The sequence below is a fragment of the Thalassophryne amazonica genome, chromosome 12, assembly GCF_902500255.1.
Source record: "Thalassophryne amazonica chromosome 12, fThaAma1.1, whole genome shotgun sequence".
NCBI lineage: Eukaryota > Metazoa > Chordata > Actinopteri > Batrachoidiformes > Batrachoididae > Thalassophryne > Thalassophryne amazonica.
The window spans coordinates 59,643,511-59,662,891 of NC_047114.1; the positions used below are offsets into that span (position 1 = coordinate 59,643,511).

Sequence of the window (19,381 nt, forward strand, 5' to 3'; positions counted from 1 at the left end):
ACTTAATGTGCACTTTTTAAATTTGTGACATAAGGAAAAGCTAATAGAGTGGTTAATGTTATTGTACAAGGCACAAAGAACACGATTGTAAATTGGTTGTTGCCACTAAACAGACAAAACAAGTCTGTGCACGTTTAAAAGTCCCTTTGGCTGCTCCCTTGTCTTCACTCAGGGTTGCCACAGCAAATCCGAGGTGGATCTGCATGTTAATTTGGCACAAGTTTGTTTTTGTGTTTTGTTTTTTTTGTTTTGTTTTGTTTTTTGTTTTTTAACTGATGCAACTGCATGTTGCATGGAGACATGGGCAGGGGTGGGGTTTGAACTGGAAATCTTCTTCACTGAAACCAAGTCCACTAGCCACTTGGCCACCACCCCTACAAGTGTGTGCACGTTTATAACTCACTAAATAAACTTGCTAAAACTATTGTCAGGTGATTTTAATAAATCGACTATATGCTTTGCGATTAATCTAATCGTGTGTGTGGGTGCATATATATGTGTGTGTGTGTGTGGGGGGGGGGGGGGGGGGATTCAACCCTCAAATCACCGAACACATGCAGTGTAAAAAAAAAAAAAAAAAAAAAAAAAAAAAGTGCAGTCTGTCAACTTTGCAAAAATGGAACATCATGAACATGTTTAGCATGACTCATTGCTGGACTACACAGTATATATTCATAAAGTTTTTATTACCTCAGTTAAGGTGAAGTTGTCTGTGATATCACTGCATATTTTATAGTTTTGCATGTTTAATAGATCTGTGGTTGCATTTTAAAAAGTCATTAAGGACAAATCTGTGTTTCAGCACAACTTGTTTTTAGCCCCACCCCCCACCCCCCCCAAGAAAAAAATTAAAAAAACACCCACATACACACATTTTTAGATATTTCTATGACAGTGATTAAAGCAAGTTACTTCTTTAATAGGGAAAGTAATTAACAGTTGTACAGCCTTGTGGTTTTTATAAGATTGTTTTCTCTTCATGTTGATCCTATATTTGTGCAAGATTGATAGTCAAGTTACATTACTGAACTTCAGCTTTGTTACATCATTGCAGTCAGTTATTAGTTTTGTACTTAGAATTTTGAAATCTAAACAGGTGGAAACTACAGTTGAGCTCAGTTTTTATGAATCCAGTACTAGATTTGCAAGCGCTGATGTAATTGAATGTATTGTCCTGATCATCATTCTGCAGGTGGAAGACAGAACGGGTACTCATCGCGGGCAGCAGGACGTGGAGGTGCTGAGTATGACAGCTGTTCCTCCTTTATGAGCAGTGAACTGGAATCTACTTCCTGTTTTGATTCAGAGGATGACGATGCAACCAGCAGGTTAGATGTTATGCACATGTCCGGCTTGTTCTGTCCAGGTCCCAATAAGAAAATGTTTTTGCACTGAGTAATCTGCCAGGAATTACAGTTGATGGGCTTTGGCAGGGAGTTGCACAGCCTATTTGTCTCGTGGTTTTTGTGGTTACCCCCTGGAGTACCTTCCAGGAGCAGTAGGAGACTCTAGAGCTCACTTTAAAATACTGATGTTCTCAGTTCTGAGGTATGTTAGTTTTTTTTTTTTTTTTATCCCCTCCCCTGGCTCCATTCTTAACAGATGTGAAGCAAAGCTTCATCTGTGTGTTTATTTGCCTCGAGGAAAAAAAAATGTATTTATTTTTTTCCTGAGTAGTTTGCAACTGTGAACTGGTACCACCAGATTATAGATTTTAAATTGAGAAGGTTAGATAACATTGTACAGACAGATATAGTAGCTCCACCTCGTGAAGCGGGTGAGCTTCACAAGGTTCTATTATGGAAACAAAGTCATTTGCTTCTTTTAGGTAGGTCATTATAACGATGAATCTTGCTCCTGTGTATTACTGCATGGGATTCTTGTTTTTATGATAGAACCTGCCCATCGGCTTTAGTCTTTGTTTTAGATGACAACATTTCTCATAAATTAACTATTAGTGATTTTATTTATCTTCAGATTTAGTAGTTCCACTGAACAGAGCTCTTCTCGGCTAATGAGACGACCCCGACGTCGTAGAAGGAAACCAAAGGCCTCCAATATGGACAGGGTGAGAACATGTATACTATTAGAAATTATTTAGACTCTTCTTTTAAAACATTACTCTGCTTTCTGACCTAATATCCTGCATTCTTTTTCACCCACTTGTCATGATTCTTTTTCTTCCAGTCATCATCATTCAGCAGCATCACAGACTCCACGATGTCTCTGAACATCATCACTGTCACCCTTAACATGGGTAAGTGGCAGGGCTGTGAAAACTCCGCGGGATTCCGCGGATTTCATCAGGGGGAGGGGGGTGTTAGTGATGTACTCTTTAATGAATGAATGAATTAATTAATTTGGCACACAAACTCAACAATAACCGTGAACATCACTGAGTTTTTAAAATGCTTATCGCAAAGCGTTCTCTTCTTTTACGACATCATGTAAGTTTTATAAGTCCGCGGACACTCATCTGTGTATTACAGATACAAAACAGTTTCCGCAAAGTTTCGTGGAGGAAAAATGCCACTCAAAGTGTAGCCGTTATGACAGTTGTCGTAAAGCAGGACTGGTTGGTTGCTGTGGCAACGCTGTGTGGCTCCTGTGCGACACCACAGCTAAACTAAGCATGTGGACATCCCAAACTTTTAGAGCTTTCAGGTTTATAAAAGAAGATTTGTGCAGCATGTCTGTGTCACGGAGCGACGTCGCACAGAGAGAAGATGGCGAGAAAGACTGTTTGAAAAAGTCTTATAAGGACAAGAATCCGTGGAATTGTCGCTGGCTTCATCAACACACCTGAAAGATAAAAGAAACAGGACAAGTGAACTGTGCCCTCTCAGGAAAACGCGGTAAGAATTTTTCTATCCCTGGAAAATAAACATTCTGCTGTTCAAACAGGATTTTAGACAAGATTATGTGACTTTTTTCACTAATCTAGACTTTTTCATTGTAAAAAAGACACTGTGGCTTTGAATGGATTTAGGCTGCATGAATTTACACAAGAATATAAGTGACTTTTTACTATAAGGCATGTTATTGATATTTTACCATGATTTCCCAAATATTCTACAAGCTTTAGCTGTGGTTTTTGAAGTCTTCATGAATTTCATGAGTTAATGCATAATTTGGTTTACAATTAAAAGGAAAATCATTCCAGGTCCTACTTCCACTTCATTTTTTGTTATTTCAACATCATCATTGACAGGTCAAATAAAAGGTTGAATATAGGATCATTTAAATATCCACTAATTTGTTCTTCCAGGAGATGCTGAAAAAGTATCATTAGATAAAAATTTAATTCTGGGGCCCCACAGGGCCCTAGACCCCGGCTCCTGGGGAGCAGTACCCACCTCCAGACCCCCTGCAAATTTTCCTCGGATTTCACAATTTTCATTTCATAGCCCTGAAGTGGTTTGGCTTTGATTTGTTGTGATGATTCTTTGGTATTTATTATTTGAGTCGGGACTATTCAGAGACAGGAAAATTGTTTGGTTGTGCAGTCTGTAGTCATCCCTTCTGTGTATTTATCATTTCACAGAGAAATACAACTTCTTGGGCATCAGTATTGTTGGTCAGAGTAATGAGCGAGGAGATGGGGGAATTTACATCGGCTCTATTATGAAGGGTGGCGCTGTGGCTGCAGATGGACGTATAGAGCCAGGAGACATGCTGCTACAGGTGAGGGAAATGGGGAGGGAAGTGTTGCTACATGTCGTGCATATTACAAGTAGTCACACCTTTGGGCCTTGGTTTGGTTGTTTATTCTTAATTGTCAGTTGAAAGATTCTGCTTTTTGTTTTTTGTTTTTGTTTTTTTGTAGGTGAATGACATCAACTTTGAAAACATGAGCAATGATGATGCAGTACGAGTGCTGAGAGACATAGTGCACAAGCCAGGGTATGTTTCAGATGAACGACATACAACCATCGTCCTGTAGTGATAATATAGATTAATATAAAATCTTTTTGCATATTCTTCAACAACAAATTGAAAATTTCTTCTGTAAAATACCACAACAATTAACTCTGCTTACAAAATGCATACTGCTGCCAAGGCCCAGCTATCTTTTTTGTCCTGTCCTTAACTGTGCTGAAGTGCTGGGTAATAAAGAACATAATCCTGGTAATTGTGATGCAAAGGCTATTCTGTGTGTTCTTAGGTCAATGTTAACTCTGTCTGTGTCTGTCTGTCGGTCTAAAATTTTTCTTTACCCCCTAGTCCCATTACACTCACTGTGGCTAAGTGCTGGGATCCTAACCCTCGGAGCTGTTTTGCTTTGCCCAGAAGTGAGTTGTTTTTGGTTTTTTTATCAACACCCCCCCCCCCCCCCCCCCCCCAAAAAAAAAAAATTTCCCTGGAACTGTGAGAACTGTTTGATAAATTCTGTAACACATATTGAAGAATTTCATTGTCTATCTGTTGGGTCATTGATTCCTCTAGTCACATCACGAAGTGGCTGTGATATGGAAAGTCATTTTTACAGTTTTAACACTGTTCATTAGGGGTGTAACTGATCACAAAACTCAGTTCCAATCTGGTCACGGTTTTTAGTCATGGAGATGTATCACTCAGGCATGTGGGCATGTGGCTTTCCATGGATCGTGTGATCAAAACGTCCATCTCCATGATTCATGCAAATCCGTTGAAGCCTGGCAGGCAGTGTCTGAATTTCACAGTGGTAGTGATGGCCCCTCGCTGTGGCTGTAATGCCCTGTGTTGCAAGTCCAGTTTCCAGCTACTTTTTTGTGTTCTTTTGTGAACATCACACAGTACCACATAATTTGAAGCAAAGATTGTCTTGCAAAGTAGTCCTTGGACTTTTTGAAGCGCTCTTCAAACAGTGCTAAAAGCACCTCGCAGGAGTTCTAAACAAGCCATTTATAGACTACAGCTACTGACTAACTAAGCTATGATACCTAGTTATCGACTGATAACATTAGATATCTAGGTAACATTGCATAATCAACTGTGTTATCAAACGTTTATAGTTTAATCTGTTACTACTGATTGATTATTAGCCTCATCCGACAGCCAAGGTTAATTGCATGAATAAAAGAGAGAGTTAATGGAATAAAAACCAAAATTATGATCTTCCAAAAATGCCCAGGTGTCAGGAATACAGATGTAGGTTCAGCCTAGGCAGCAGTAACCTAGAACACACAATGCAGTATACTTACCTCTGTCTAATGATTACCAGGGTTAGAGAAATATTTTTTGAGCCTACTGGTCAGGACCAGTAGCACTAATTTTGTTACTGGTCCTCCTGGTCTGAGGTAGTGGCACCGGGTATTTGGAAGGTCAGAGCCTCTCCCGGCGAGCCTCAGTGTAGCATTAATCATCACATCATGCACATGTATTCAGTCAGTGTTGTATTTGTAAATCTATAAGAACATTTTCATTTTGTGTTGAATGTATGGAAAGTTTATTTTGTTTTTTATAACTCCAAATCAGAGAAGTTTGGATGATATGAAATATGCAGTGGGTGGTGGGGGGTGTCCCATAATGATCCTGACATTTTCTTTGACTTCTGTTTACTGCAGACTGTGTGAAACCTACACATTTCATGTTTTGTTTGGTCAGCTTTATTTTATTTGTTAATATATAACCACATTCCTACGTTTAAGGCCGGCAGCATTCCCCCCCCCCCCCCCCCCCCCCAAAAAAAAAAAAGGTTGGGACAGGACAGTTTATTCTAAATGTAAGAATTAATCAATTCTTGAGAAATGTCAGGGGACAAAAACATGAACATTTCCAAGTCACTGACTATTTCTTCGACTTTATTTACACCAATCATTCAGAAATACAAACAGTGTGGTACTTTATGGTAAATCTGTGTCAGGTAGACAGTTCTCAAAAACTAAATGTCCGTGCTGGAAGGAGACTAGGGAGGGAAGTCACCAAGACCCAACTTTGGAAGAACTTTTGGCTTCTGTGGGTGTGAGTGGAGAAACTGGGAATAGTGCAGCATTTTTATTTTTGTCTTCATTTTACATATAGTCCCAACTTTTTCTGATTTGGGTTGTTTTCTGTTGTATTCCACAAATTACAGAACTGCTAGAAAGAAAAGTGTTAACATTCAGCCCTCCCCCTCGCACTCTCCCTGTCTGTGTGAGCGAGCAGAGCAGCTCCACACACACAGACACAGAGAGAACTCATTTGAAAAAGGGCGCTTTTTAGACAGCTATCAGCAAGCCGGTCATGGCTTTTTGCTTTGTCTTTTTCAAAACTTGACTGTCCAAATCAAGGCTAGACGCTCGCTATCCAAACAGGGGAAAATATCTACTAGACAATAACTGATCCGCGACCTCAGACCAGTGGATTTCTCTACCCCGATTACTGCATCAGGGAGTCTCCAAATGACAGTGAAGGCATGAAAAGAAAAAGCTTGCAGAGCACTCTATACTATTAAAAGAATATTTCACCAAGTCCACATGCCATTTACAGTCTGGTGCAAAAATTTGACTGTATAATCCAGCTTATTGTGCTAAATGGAAGTGAGGTCTGTGGGCCACTCAATTTTCAGGTCTAGTGTGAAAAGCATTCAATTGAAGACATACATGCTGATTTCTGCTGATCTATATTGAAAGTCTAATCAAAAACACCTAATAATGCACGTAGGACAGAATTAGTCATTACCCAATGGCTTTACCAAATCAAAAAAGAATATTCAAATTCTGGATCCATTGAAACAACAGTCCCAAGAATGCTCCAGTTCGAGCCACTAAAGACTCAGGAGCTGAACCCTGAAAAGAATTCTCTGATCCAGCTGGTACCCTCATAAATACTAAACTTGTCCAGCTCTGCTTCCCAAACATCAATTGGTGTCCTAAACTACAATTGGGTCAACAAAATCAGCAGTCAAGCATCACTCAAGACTATTTGGAACACTGGACAAACCAATTGCCACCCAAAGGAGAATAAGCGTTTCTCTGAACCTAAAAAGAGAATAAGAATTGACAGAGTTGCTCGCCTCTCAGAGATGCAAAGCAGAAGCAAATCCTGACCAAGTACAGGCTCAGTGACCATAACCTGACACTCGAAACAGGTCAGCACAGAACCCACACTACTCTGCAAAATATAATTAATAATCCTCATTTCAGTGACGATTGTTTTCGTGCTTGGACTGCGTCATGTGCAGGGATTAAAGTTATTAGTCACTATGACAGATTTCCATCAATTGGGCTGCCAAAAGGCCAAATGTGACAGTACTTGACAGCTTGCCTGCTCATCATTGTGCTTGTGACTGAGTGCTGTCAGACCCGTGCTTCAAATCCCTCACTTGACCAACAAGGCAAGTTATTTTCAGCCGAATTTAGAAGGAAATCTGGTGAAAAATCAACCTATCAGGGAAAATGACTATGGATAATTAAAATATTTACTCTTCTTTCCCTTTTAACTGATAATTTTTCTGTCTTCTTGTATTTAAAGTTGTGTTATTGCAAATATATGCAGCTGCATTTATCTTCTGATTTTGTGTTAGGTCATGCAGTGTGATTTAAATCTAAACTCCCAACATTTCATCTAACAGGTGAGCCGATCAGGCCAATTGACCCGGCTGCATGGGTGTCCCATACAGCAGCTATGACAGGAGTGTACCCCCCATATGGCATGAGCCCTTCTATGAGTACCGTTACCTCCACAAGCTCCTCCATCAGCAGCTCTATTCCTGAGACTGAACGTGAGTCATGCTGCCCATTCGCTTTTGCTGTCTGAGTGTCAAAGCATTTTCTTGGCACAACCTACATTCATCAGATACACATAATACACCGTCTGCCATTCCCTCATTTTGTTTTGTTTGTTTTTTTGTTTTTTTTTTCTTGTTGTATTGCTTCTGTTTGACTTTATAACTTCCCTGTTATATGGTAAAATGCTTTTCACAGTGCACAGAAAATAAAATTAGTTTGGTATAAGTGTAATTCAAGACTGAGTTTTTAGAATTAATTTTTGAACATCTTTTTCCACTCCACCTCCTCCAAATATGCTTCTTAGTAGATGCTGGTGTTAAGAGTGGCCCTGCCCTTCCACGGCATTCCAGAAACAATTTGCTGTTCCAGCTAATGCTGTGTTTGGCTTCACAGCTTCCATCTGCTCAACAACTCCTGTCAAATCTAAGCCATAACTCACATCTTTCATCTTCCCTGTAATCTTTGGAAAACCAGCAATGTTTTTTTTTTTTCTTTTTTCTGTAAAAGGTTCTTTCTTCACCAAACAGTTTTTGTCCAAATGGATATGATTTAGATTTTTAGATTTTCCCCTTTTATACAAAATATACATTTCAGTTAATCACATGTAGTAAAATGAAAATAAAATCTAGTTTAATATAATGAGAAAATGTTACTGCTGCTTCTGTTTTTTCATGATATTTGTAGTTGTCAAGGTCTGTTCTGTAACTTAAGAGTTATTTCTCAGTGATGCTTTAACAAGGTTTAAAAGCATAAAATCTGTGTTCTAAAACACCAACAGCATGGTTCAAATTACAGGAAGAACAGGGACATCTGACAAACCCCCCCCCATTCCCATTTAGATTTGGACCCTCCCCCAAAAGAGGTCAAAACAGCAGTTCGGGGCATTTAAAACATACATATGCAGGGATGCTTATTCGCCGTCTTTGGACGGTTTTCCGTCTTTTTGTAAATTCTTGCTGTCTAAAAGAAATGCAGGGCTGTGAAAAATCTGTGGATCCGCGACATTCCACGGATTTCATCATGGGGGGGAGGTATTAGTGTTTTACTCTGTAATCATGATTGTCACTGAGTTCTTAAAATGTCTATCACAAAGTGTTCTTTTTTTTTTACGACATTGTGCAAGTTTTATAAGACCGCGGCAGTCCGCGGACACTGATAAAATTCAGTGTCCTCGGAGAAAAAAAAGCCTGGCTGTTGTGACAGTTATAAAGTGAGACTGGTTGGTTGCTGCGGCGACGCTGTGTGTCTCCTGCACGAAGCTTTAGCTAAAGGTAGCATATGGACATCGCAAACCTTTAGAGCAGGGGTGGCCAAGTTCAGTCCTCGAGAGCTCCAACACACCTGAATCCAATGAAAGACTGAGCCTTTCATTGGATTCAGGTGTGTTGGAGCAGGGAGACAACTAAGAGCATCAGGAAGGTAGCTCTCGAGGACCAAACTTGGCCACCCCTGCTTTAGAGCGCTAAAGTTTTTAAAAGAAGACTTGCGCAGCATGTCTCTGTCACAGACTGACGTCGGACAGAGAGAAGATGACGAGAAAGATTGTTTGAAAAAGTCTGATAAGGACAAGAATCCGTGGAATTGTCGCTGGCTTCATCAACACACCTGAAAGATAAAAGAAACGGGAAAAGTGAACTGTGCCCTCAGGAAACATGGTAAGAATTTTTCTCTCTCTGGAAAATAAACATTGTGCTGTTCAAACAGGATTTTAGAAAAGATTATGTGCCTTTTTCATTAATCTAGATTTCTTTCATTGGGAAAAAAGACTGGCTTTGAATGGATTTAGGCTGCATGAATTTACACAAGAATGTAAATGAGTTTTTATTAATGTAGACTTTTTTCATGGGAAAAAGACAGTGGCTTTGAGTGGATTTACAGGAATTTACACAAGAATATGTGGCTTTTTTACTATAAGGTATCTTAATCAAGGTATGTCAATCAATAAATAAATTTCTGTATAAAATAAAAAATAAATAAATTCAGGTTCAGATGGCTCAGACTGAGACGGATAATTTAAACAAATTTAACATTTTATTGTTGTGCATTATTGAATGAATAATAGTAATCGAGTGGCTTCAGTATTATGGTATGATATTATGATATGATAGCTCTTCACCTAGTTTGAAAGCAGTTATGAAGTTATTTATAACATTTTAGTTGAGAGTTAAGATTTTTAATTGCCTAGTTTTTGAGCCCAATCACAAACAAACTAAATAAAGTTTTCATGAAGATTTAGCTATATTTGTAAACTGTTGTGTTGATATATTCTGTACATGCTCCTACAGGATGGCACAACATGCATTCAAAAGCCACATGTTGTGCCATACTGCATGAGATCACAAGAGAAATTTAACAGCTGTTTCAGGTCCAAATTTAGTCCAAAGAATGCACCAGAATGCACCACAGGGCACTTGTATTCTCAAAATTTTCTGGGGGGAGGGAGGGGGCCTCCCCCCAGACCCCCCCTTAGCTTTCCAAACACCTATAGCATTCGGGGCAACTTTTGCTATCTTAAATATTATAGATGAATCACATTGCTGTCTTTTTTTTTCTCCTAAGCATCCATGCATATGTCATTATCTGTAATTGTAAAAACTGAAATAGAATTCCCATATGTAAGAATCTTGCAGTAGGATTTCAGACACCATTAAAGGCCCCTTCACACATACCAGGAATAAGTACGAATCAGGGCGAATCACAGCGAAACAGACCGAATGAGCGAACCACAAAAACCTTGAGCCGACGTCAGGAGGGACACATGGTCGGTCAGGTGTGAATGATCCTGCTGCGACGGTTTCATGCACGCTCCTGCACATACACAAACACAGTGCCAGCAGCTGGAACATGTTGCACCACATTGCGCCACTGCTGTGGAGAAAAAACGAAAACCACTCCCCACATAAAACACCGCAATTCCCAATATTTAATCCCTCTTATTGAGCAGCCAAGACAGATATGGTCCCTCTATGCCTCTGTATATGACCCATGGTCACAGACATACAGTCATGAAATGACATGAAGCAGTGCGCTCTTATTATGTTATATTATGTCCATCTGGGTCTAGAAATAAACAAGCCATAGACAATTACATGCCAAAATAACTAAATAAAATGATCAAATAACATAGAAACAGAGAGAGACACTTTAGGGTGTGCGCTGAAGGGACAGGAGGTGTGGCTGCCTACAGCAGCAGCTGTTGAGATCTTCTTTGAGTTTTGAAGGACATGACCTTACAGCTGTCCACCATGATGAGCGTCTGTGTGCTTGCTGTCCTTGCGTGGAAATACATAAAAACATATATCGCTTTTGTGACAGCCTGGAGCAAGCGCACAGCACGCACCTAGACAGGCTGTGCGAGGAGAAACGGACCGTCAGATCATGTGAACACACAGCAGGCGATCTGAATGTCACCCACGTGAGCTATGTTTCACATGATGCGGTGTACGTCCTGTGGCACGCCGTTCAAAGGACACGTGTCCTGTCAGACAGACATGACGTTCAGATTGTTTGCTAGATTTTCACATGATCTGATGGTCCGTTTCACCTGGGACATCCTGTCAGTGCGTGCACTGTTATGTCATAAGATAGATACTGATGATGACATGAATAAAATGTGAGACTATTGCTCAATCTAGCACATCGTCTACTCTCTCGCAGGATTTGATGACTTCCACCTGTCGATACACAGCGACATGTCAACCGTTGCAAAGGCTATGGCTTGCCCAGAGTCAGGTCTTGAGGTGCGAGACAGGATGTGGCTCAAAATCACCATCGCCAATGCTTTTATTGGTATGTCTGTCAAAGCATTGTACATGTTTTCTCTTTCCTTTATAAAGTAGTTATGATGCTTTAAATACTTTTACATGTGAACTACATTCTCTTGAAAATATTTTAAAAGTTAAAGTGTGATTAATGAATGTTGTTTTGCAAATTGTAGAAGTGGCATTTCATTTTCCCACTCTAGGAAGATTGAGATTCCCCAAACAATTGTGATTTGGTGGTCACTTACCAAACTGTGTCAGAGCATATTTTAATGATGAATTGATGTTTTTTTTTTTTAACAGTGGGGGACCACAAATAACAAAACAAGCAAATGGTGCTTTTCTATTCCAGGGAATAACACCTGGTGTAAATAGGACCTGTGTTGGGAACAGAGTGAAATGATGGTGTGACTTTTTTAGTTTTCCATACTTTGTTTTTTCTTATCATTCTTGCTTTGGGATTAGTACTTTCCTGTGGATTCCAGTAAATAGCTGTGATTTGTCAGTTTCTGCAGGTAACAAAGCAGTAATGTTGAACTTAGTGCAGCAGTGCTGTTAGATGTTCCCAAAAATGGACCTGGGCCTTGGTTACTTGTTGCATCTCTGTCACTCGTGCATCACCACTTTACGTTTCCATACTGTAGAGATCAGGGTCTTTTCAGCCTGGTTTAAATGGTAGCACTTCAGATATTCTAGTACTCAGGTTGTCCCTGCAGTGCTGAAGCACCTAAAAATGATCATAATATGAAACAAATAGCAGTCCTTCAAACAGTGCTTTATTCAACCCAGATATCAAATTTCAAATTACTTATTCACTAACAATCATAGAATTAGTTATTGATTGCAGAAACATGTGAAACTCAAATAAGTGTCAAAAGTCAATATAATTGGGGGCATTGCTGAGCTGGTAATGTAGTAAGATGTGGATTCCTGGAAGCTCCTGCTTTTCTCATCTTAGATTATTTACACTGCATTTCCCACATTTTTTTTTTTTTTTACTTTTTGTTTTTTGTTTTTTTCATTTTCTCTGTACGTTGGGCCATTGAGACACCAGGTGACAATGACCAGGAAGAGCAATAAAAGCCGTGCCACGAATTGGTCACAAACACGGCCTCTTCTGATGTGTCTCCACCTGCTGCTTGTGCTTCTCCCCGGCCAGAGTCCATACTCGGCATGGAAGAGCTGAAACACAAGCTGAAACATGGAAGAGCTGCTATGAGGAAAGACATGGCAGTTCTTAAAACCGAACTTCACTCGGCTCTTCACTCAGCACTGGAAGATGCTTTGGTGCCTATCTAGATCGATTTACGGTACAATCTTTGAAGACGCAATTAGCGACTGACAGAGCTGCTGCTGAAGCTAACATGTTAGCATTGAAAGGTACTGTGGGGAATTGGAACATTCACTCACTAGCTTACAATTAAAACCCTCACAGCTATTTTGCCCAGATTGGAGGACAAATGTGAAGATTGGCAGGCCAGATCCAGATGAAACAATATTAGGATTGTGGGTGTATCAGAAAGCCCCAACAGCAGCACTACTGTTGCTGTGGCTGCTCTGCTAAAAGAAGCGTTTGGCCTGGAAAAAGAACCAGTTCTGAGCCAGTCCCATCAAAAGCTTCTACCCAAACCCAAGTCTGGTGCACGACCGCGAGGCATTGTTGTCAGATTTCTCCACCACGGTGATTGTGTTGATAGTTTGCGTTGTGCCAGAGATAAACATCAGAGATTTGACTATCTCCGTTTTCCCTAATCACACAATGAAGGTAGTCCATACCCGTGCAGCATTCAATGATATCAGACGATTTCTATGGTCGATGAAGGGCACCCAGTACAGTCTTTTTTATCCAGCGTGGTTCCTTGTCATTCATAATGTGGTTAAGAGAGACTTTTCTTCTCTTGAGGGTGCCAAATGTTATGCTGAGACGTTGATCAGTAAATGAACTGGTTGATGTGCGGAGATGTTATCCTTCATATTTGGGTTCATAATTATATTATGAAAGTCAATATAACTAACTCATCTTGAATCATGATGTGATAAAGTAACCATGGATATGTTATAGTATAGGACAAGGAAAGCATGTTACAGTGGTGGGCTTAACTAGCAGAAACGTGTGCCTTTAACATCTTAGGTTCTGACGTAGTGGACTGGCTATTCCACCATGTAGAGGGGTTCACAGATCGCCGTGAAGCACGTAAATATGCCAGCAACCTGCTGAAGGCCGGTTACATCAGACACACGGTCAACAAGATCACTTTCTCTGAACAGTGCTACTACATCTTTGGAGACCTTTGTGGAAGTAAGTGGACACAGGCTATTCAATTATACAGATACTAGAGCTATAACACACACAACAGTGGAAGTGCGATTTGGCTGACGAGTGTGAATGATGTTCAGAGTGGCAGCTGTATTGTAATAGTAAAATGTGCCAGGCTCCACAAGTGCATCGCAAGCTTGATTCAAGAAACATCAGAAAGTTTTCATACATTATTTCTTCCTCTGTTCTCCACAGACATGACCCACCTCTCACTCCATGACCATGATGGTTCCAGTGGCGGCGCCTCAGATCAGGACACCCTCCCACCTCTACCCCACCCCGGGGCAGCTCCCTGGCCCATGACCTTGCCCTACCAGTTCCCCATTCCACACCCTTATGACCTACCACAACCCTACCACAGTGGACCAGGTGCTGGCAGTGCAGGAAGCCAGCACAGTGGTACGTGCATTCATCAACAGTATACTCAAGATGATTTTATTGGATTATTAATTACAAAGCCATGTCCAGTGTTGCATGAAGTGCCACTCTGTGACAGTTCTCTAAGTTTTACATTAGCATTTAACATGAATGCAGTGCATCCGGAAAGTATTCACAGCACTTCACTTCTTCCACATTTTGGTATGTTACAGCCTTATTTCAAAATGGAGTGAATTCATTTTTTTCCCTTAACATTCAACTCACAATACCCCACAATGATATGAAAAAAGTTTTTTACTAAATTTTTGCAAACTTATTCAGAAATAATAAAAACTAAGAAATCACATGTACATAAGTATTCACGCCCTTTACTCAATACTTTTTTGATGCACCTTTGGAAGCAACTACAGCCTCAAGTCTTGACTAGCTTGGTGCACCTATCTTTGTGCAGTTTTGCCCATTCCTCTCAAGCTCCACCAGGTTGGATAGGGAATGTCAGTGCAGAGCCATTTTCGGACAGATCTCTTCAGAGATGTTCAATCGGATTCAGGTCTGGGCTCTGGCTGGGCCACTCAAGGAATGCAATGATTACAAACAAACATGCATACTGACATATCTTGCCGAAACAGAATTTTTGGCAAGATATTGGCGGGGTTATCGGGGGGTAAGATATCCTGTTAACAACCCCCCAGTTATCCAGGGGGGAAGATAAACTGTTACACCAGTTCAAGCCCCGCCACGTCTCACTGCAATGTGGAGTTGCATCAGAAAGCGCATCCAGCATTTTAAAAAAAAAAAGTGCCAAAATCAAATGCAGACCCACCTTGGATCTGCTGTGGCAACCCCAAGTGAAAACAAGGGAGCAGCTGGAGGGACTTACTATTTAGTATTACCATTAAAATAAATACTGAAAAACAGCAGAAAAGCATCATATTCACCAAGCGATAATTTGCATTTTACCACATTTTATGCAGATAAACACACACTTAGCAAAAAGCATGGAGAGTGTGTGGTAATGAAATGAAACGATTTAAAAGCTGAGTATTCTGAACTGGTGAACACAGCATGTGGCTTTGTCCACATCTGCATTATGTACGCTGCTCTCCTGAACATCTGTTGTACTGGGTGCATCATTTCTGTGGCATTCAGTGGGTGTGACCGCCTCATCTCATGCACTTAAAGTATGTCATGCAAACAATGTAAATATGAATACATTGAGCTTGTATACATATGCTCTCTCCTCCTTCTGCAGGAAGCAGCGGTTCTAACTGCAGTAAGAATGAGGACCGCAAATCTGGCGGCAGTGGCAGCGAATCTGAAATCAAGAGCCATCGGGCACCAAGTGAGCGTTCAGCAGCACCCCCTAGTGAGCGCAGTGTCCGTAGCTCTGTGAGCCACCGCAGTGCCAAATCTCACTCAGTCGCCTATGGTCCCAGTCTCGTCTACGGCCCCCCTGGTCTGCCCCCTCTGTCTCCACATCTGTCTACAGCCGCCCCTGGTGCCCCGCCAGGAAGAGAGCTGGCATCTGTGCCGCCAGAGCTCACCGCCTCTCGTCAGTCCCTGCGCATGGCAGTGGGCAACGCCGGAGAATTCTTCGTTGACGTGATGTGACGCACGTTGCTGGCCAATCACAAAGTAACAGATTGGGCTTTCTGGTATGATTGTAGGTCTGCCAGTGACAACACGATGGGCGGGGAGGGAGGGAAGATTCCAAGTCTTGTAACCTAGCGCCTTGGTCCCATTTTCCTAAAAGCAGAAATGGATCCAGTCATGCTGTGTGCGCTGAGAGAAAGTGTGCCTTCTCTCCTGTGCTTTTCTTACTAGTAGTGGCCATACTTTTCTTCAGTGAAGAAACTCCCTCTTTCACAATGGAACCAAAGCGTCTCCCTGTGTTCACTCCCTGGCTGAGAAGAGATTGAGAAAGGACAAAGGAGGAGCAAAATGAGCAAGGCAGCAGAAATGAACAGCTGGGGATGACTCAGCACTTTTTTTTTCTTTTTTAAGATGTTTTTCATTTGCTCTTGCCTTCACTCTTCCCTGCTCTGTTTTCCTTATCTGTCCACCACCATCCTGAGAAAAGCCTCTTTCCTTGTTTGTTCCCCCCCACACCTTTAAGTCTTCTTGCTGACCTCTAACCAGAAAACAATGAAAGCTGGAGCGAATACTAACTTGTTCATGTTTTAAATGTTTGCTTAAAATATGAGAGAAGAAAATTGTATGTAGTGCAGGAGAATCGCAGTCCTTTCTGTAAGAATGAATCTTTTATTACATATGTAGTTGGTGACAACTAGTTTTTTTGTGTGTTTTTCCTCCCCCTCCCCTCTCCTCTGACACTAAACCTGAGCATTGTGCTTCATACGTCTTTTGGACACTACTGCATTTTTCCATCTGTCTCCTGGAGCAACTTCAGTCTGTCTTGTGATATTGTATAGTGGTTTCTTACCATGTCTTACACACTACTTTTATTAAGAAAAAAAGGCTTTTTATTTATAAATATAGTTTTATGAGTTACCTTTGCTGCTCTGACTTGGGTTTTTTTTTTTCTGTGAGTGAGAGGTCATACCTGCAGGCTGTACAAAGTGTGCGTCCGTCCGTCCCAGAGAGAGTCAGAGAGATGGTCTTCACATCAACCCCTTCGCATTCACATTGACGTCATAAGTAAATAACCCTGTGCAAAATGTTGCTCTATGGAAGTGTAAATTTGCCACAGTGGAGCAAAAATATTCCAGTTTCCTCCTTTCCTCGTTTTAATTTGCCACAGTCTGGTTCATAAGTATTTGGACTAACACTGTGTACCAACTCGTGCAGTGCCCGTAGGAAGTTTGTATTCCTACAGTGAACTGGGATTTCTCATGGATGGTCCTATGAGGTTGTGTTTGAAGGTGGGGTGTAGAAAGAGTTGTATTTATATTGAATATAGTATCCTATATTTAAAAAATGTTTTATCAGTAATATGAAAACAAAAGGATTCCTACAACCCCTGGCAAAAATTATGGAATCACCGGCCTCGGAGGATGTTCATTCAGTTGTTTAATTTTGTAGAAAAAAAGCAGATCACAGACATGACACAAAACTAAAGTCATTTCAAATGGCAACTTTCTGGCTTTAAGAAACACTATAAGAAATCAAGAAAAAAAAGATTGTGGCAGTCAGTAACAGTTACTTTTTTAGACCAAGCAGAGGAAAAAAATATGGAATCACTCAATTCTGAGGAAAAAATTATGGAATCACCCTGTAAATTTTCATCCCCAAAACTAACACCTGCATCATATCAGATCTGCTCGTTAGTTTGCATCTAAAAAGGAGTGAACACACCTTGGAGAGCTGTTGCACCAAGTGGACTGACATGAATCATGGCTCCAACACGAGAGATGTCAATTGAAACAAAGGAGAAGATTATCAAACTCTTAAAAGAGAGTAAATCATCACGCAATGTTGCAAAAGATGTTGGTTGTTCACAGTCAGCTGTGTCTAAACTCTGGACCAAATACAAACATGGGAAGGTTGTTAAAGGCAAACATACTGGTAGACCAAGGAAGACATCAAAGCGTCAAGACAAAACTTAAAGCAATATGTCTCAAAAATTGAAAAATGTACAACAAAACAAATGAGGAACGAATGGGAGGAAACTGGAGTCAACGTCTGTGACCGAACTGAAACCACCTAAAGGAAATGGGATTTACATACAGAAAAGCTAAACGAAAGGCATCATTAACACCTAAACAGAAAAAAAGGTTACAATGGGCTAAGGAAAAGCAATTGTGGACTGTGGATGACTGGATGAAAGTCATATTCGGTGATGAATCTTGAATCTGCATTGGGCAAGGTGATGATGCTGGAACTTTTGTTTGGTGCCTTTCCAATGAGATTTATAAAGATGACTGCCTGAAGAGAACATGTAAATTTCCACAGTCATTGATGATATGGGGCTGCATGTCAGGTAAAGGCACTGGGGAGATGGCTGTCATTACATCATCAATAAATGCACATGTTTATGTTGATATTTTGGACAATTGAAAGGATGTTTGGGGATGGTGAAATCATTTTTCAAGATGATAATGCATCTTGCCATAGAGCAAAAACTGCAAAACATTCCTTGCAAAAAGACACATAGGGTCAATGTCAATGAGCAGATCTGATTTGATGCAGGTGTTAATTTGGGGGATGAAAATTTACAGGGTGATTCCATAATTTTTTCCTCAGAATTGAGTGATTCCATATTTTTTTCCTCTGCTTGGTCTAAAAAAGTAACCGTTACTGACTGCCACAATCTTTTTTTTCTTGCTTTCTTATAGTGTTTCTTAAAGCCAGAAAGTTGCCATATGAAATGACTTTAGTTTTGTGTCATGTCTGTGATCTGCTTTTTTTCTACAAAATTAAACAACTGAATGAACATCCTCTGAGGCCGGTGATTCCATAATTTTTGCCAGGGGTTGTATTAAACAGGTTATTGGAAGAGAGTCAGACAAAATTAAACAGAACATTTGAAACCACAAATCAGTATCCCACCTCCTGAATACTTTATTTAAACAAGAACTCACAGCAAATATAAGATTTTATTCATCTTAGGTACTTAATGAAACGTTGTATAAATTGTGGGAAATTTGTTGGTTATCCAAAAAATGGTTTTTAGTTAACATCTCCTCAGTGTTGTCAAGCTAAATTCACACACAGACAATTCTTGCTTTATAGATGAGATTGATGCATTTTAAACTGAAGATGGACTTGTTTTGTAAACTGTTGGCTTTAATGCCAAAAGTATAACAAAAATATTTCCAGCCATTTTTAACTGTGCCATCTTTGGGGGTCAAAAGTAATTGGACAAACTACAAGGATTACTGTTTATACAACTCATCACGGCGGAGCCACCAAGATCTGCCCGATAACTCTGAAGTATGCTGATCTTCTTTGGCTGTTTAAAGAAACTGTAGTTCAACCTTTGTTTTACCATATTCACAAAGGAAACTAATCTATCCCAGGCTTGAGTCTCCCATGCATCTTCTGGCAAACTAGCTGAAATTTCATGTCTTTAAGAAAGTAAATGTAGGACTTACCAAGATGGTTTTTAATAGTTGTTAAAATATCAATACATCTTTCAATTTAAGATTGAAAAGGTACAAATCTGTTTTGTATACCATGATGGTGTGATTATTCTTTGGAGCTGTAGTGATCTGATCAGTCTTGGATTTATATATTTAAAAAAAAAAAAAAGTGCAGTACAGGTTGAAATAAAA

General features: G+C 40.3%; 1 protein-coding gene across 2 annotated transcripts in view; it reads left to right on the forward strand.

The window, feature by feature from the left end:
- LOC117521735 (segment polarity protein dishevelled homolog DVL-3-like) overlaps positions 1-16,660 on the forward strand; it is a 42,899-nt gene extending 26,239 nt beyond the window's left edge. Inside the window, exons 5-15 of one of the 2 annotated variants that reach the window (XM_034183076.1) lie at positions 1,193-1,328; positions 1,978-2,068; positions 2,188-2,257; positions 3,545-3,684; positions 3,827-3,903; positions 4,225-4,292; positions 7,535-7,684; positions 11,349-11,480; positions 13,584-13,751; positions 13,965-14,168; positions 15,400-16,660. In XM_034183076.1, coding sequence (XP_034038967.1) covers positions 1,193-1,328; positions 1,978-2,068; positions 2,188-2,257; positions 3,545-3,684; positions 3,827-3,903; positions 4,225-4,292; positions 7,535-7,684; positions 11,349-11,480; positions 13,584-13,751; positions 13,965-14,168; positions 15,400-15,758 — 1,595 coding nt within the window. In that variant the 3' untranslated portion in view covers positions 15,759-16,660. The remainder of the gene's footprint in view (positions 1-1,192; positions 1,329-1,977; positions 2,069-2,187; positions 2,258-3,544; positions 3,685-3,826; positions 3,904-4,224; positions 4,293-7,534; positions 7,685-11,348; positions 11,481-13,583; positions 13,752-13,964; positions 14,169-15,399) is intronic. The other variant, XM_034183077.1, reaches the window with a different exon arrangement.
- Positions 16,661-19,381: the final 2,721 nt, after the last annotated feature.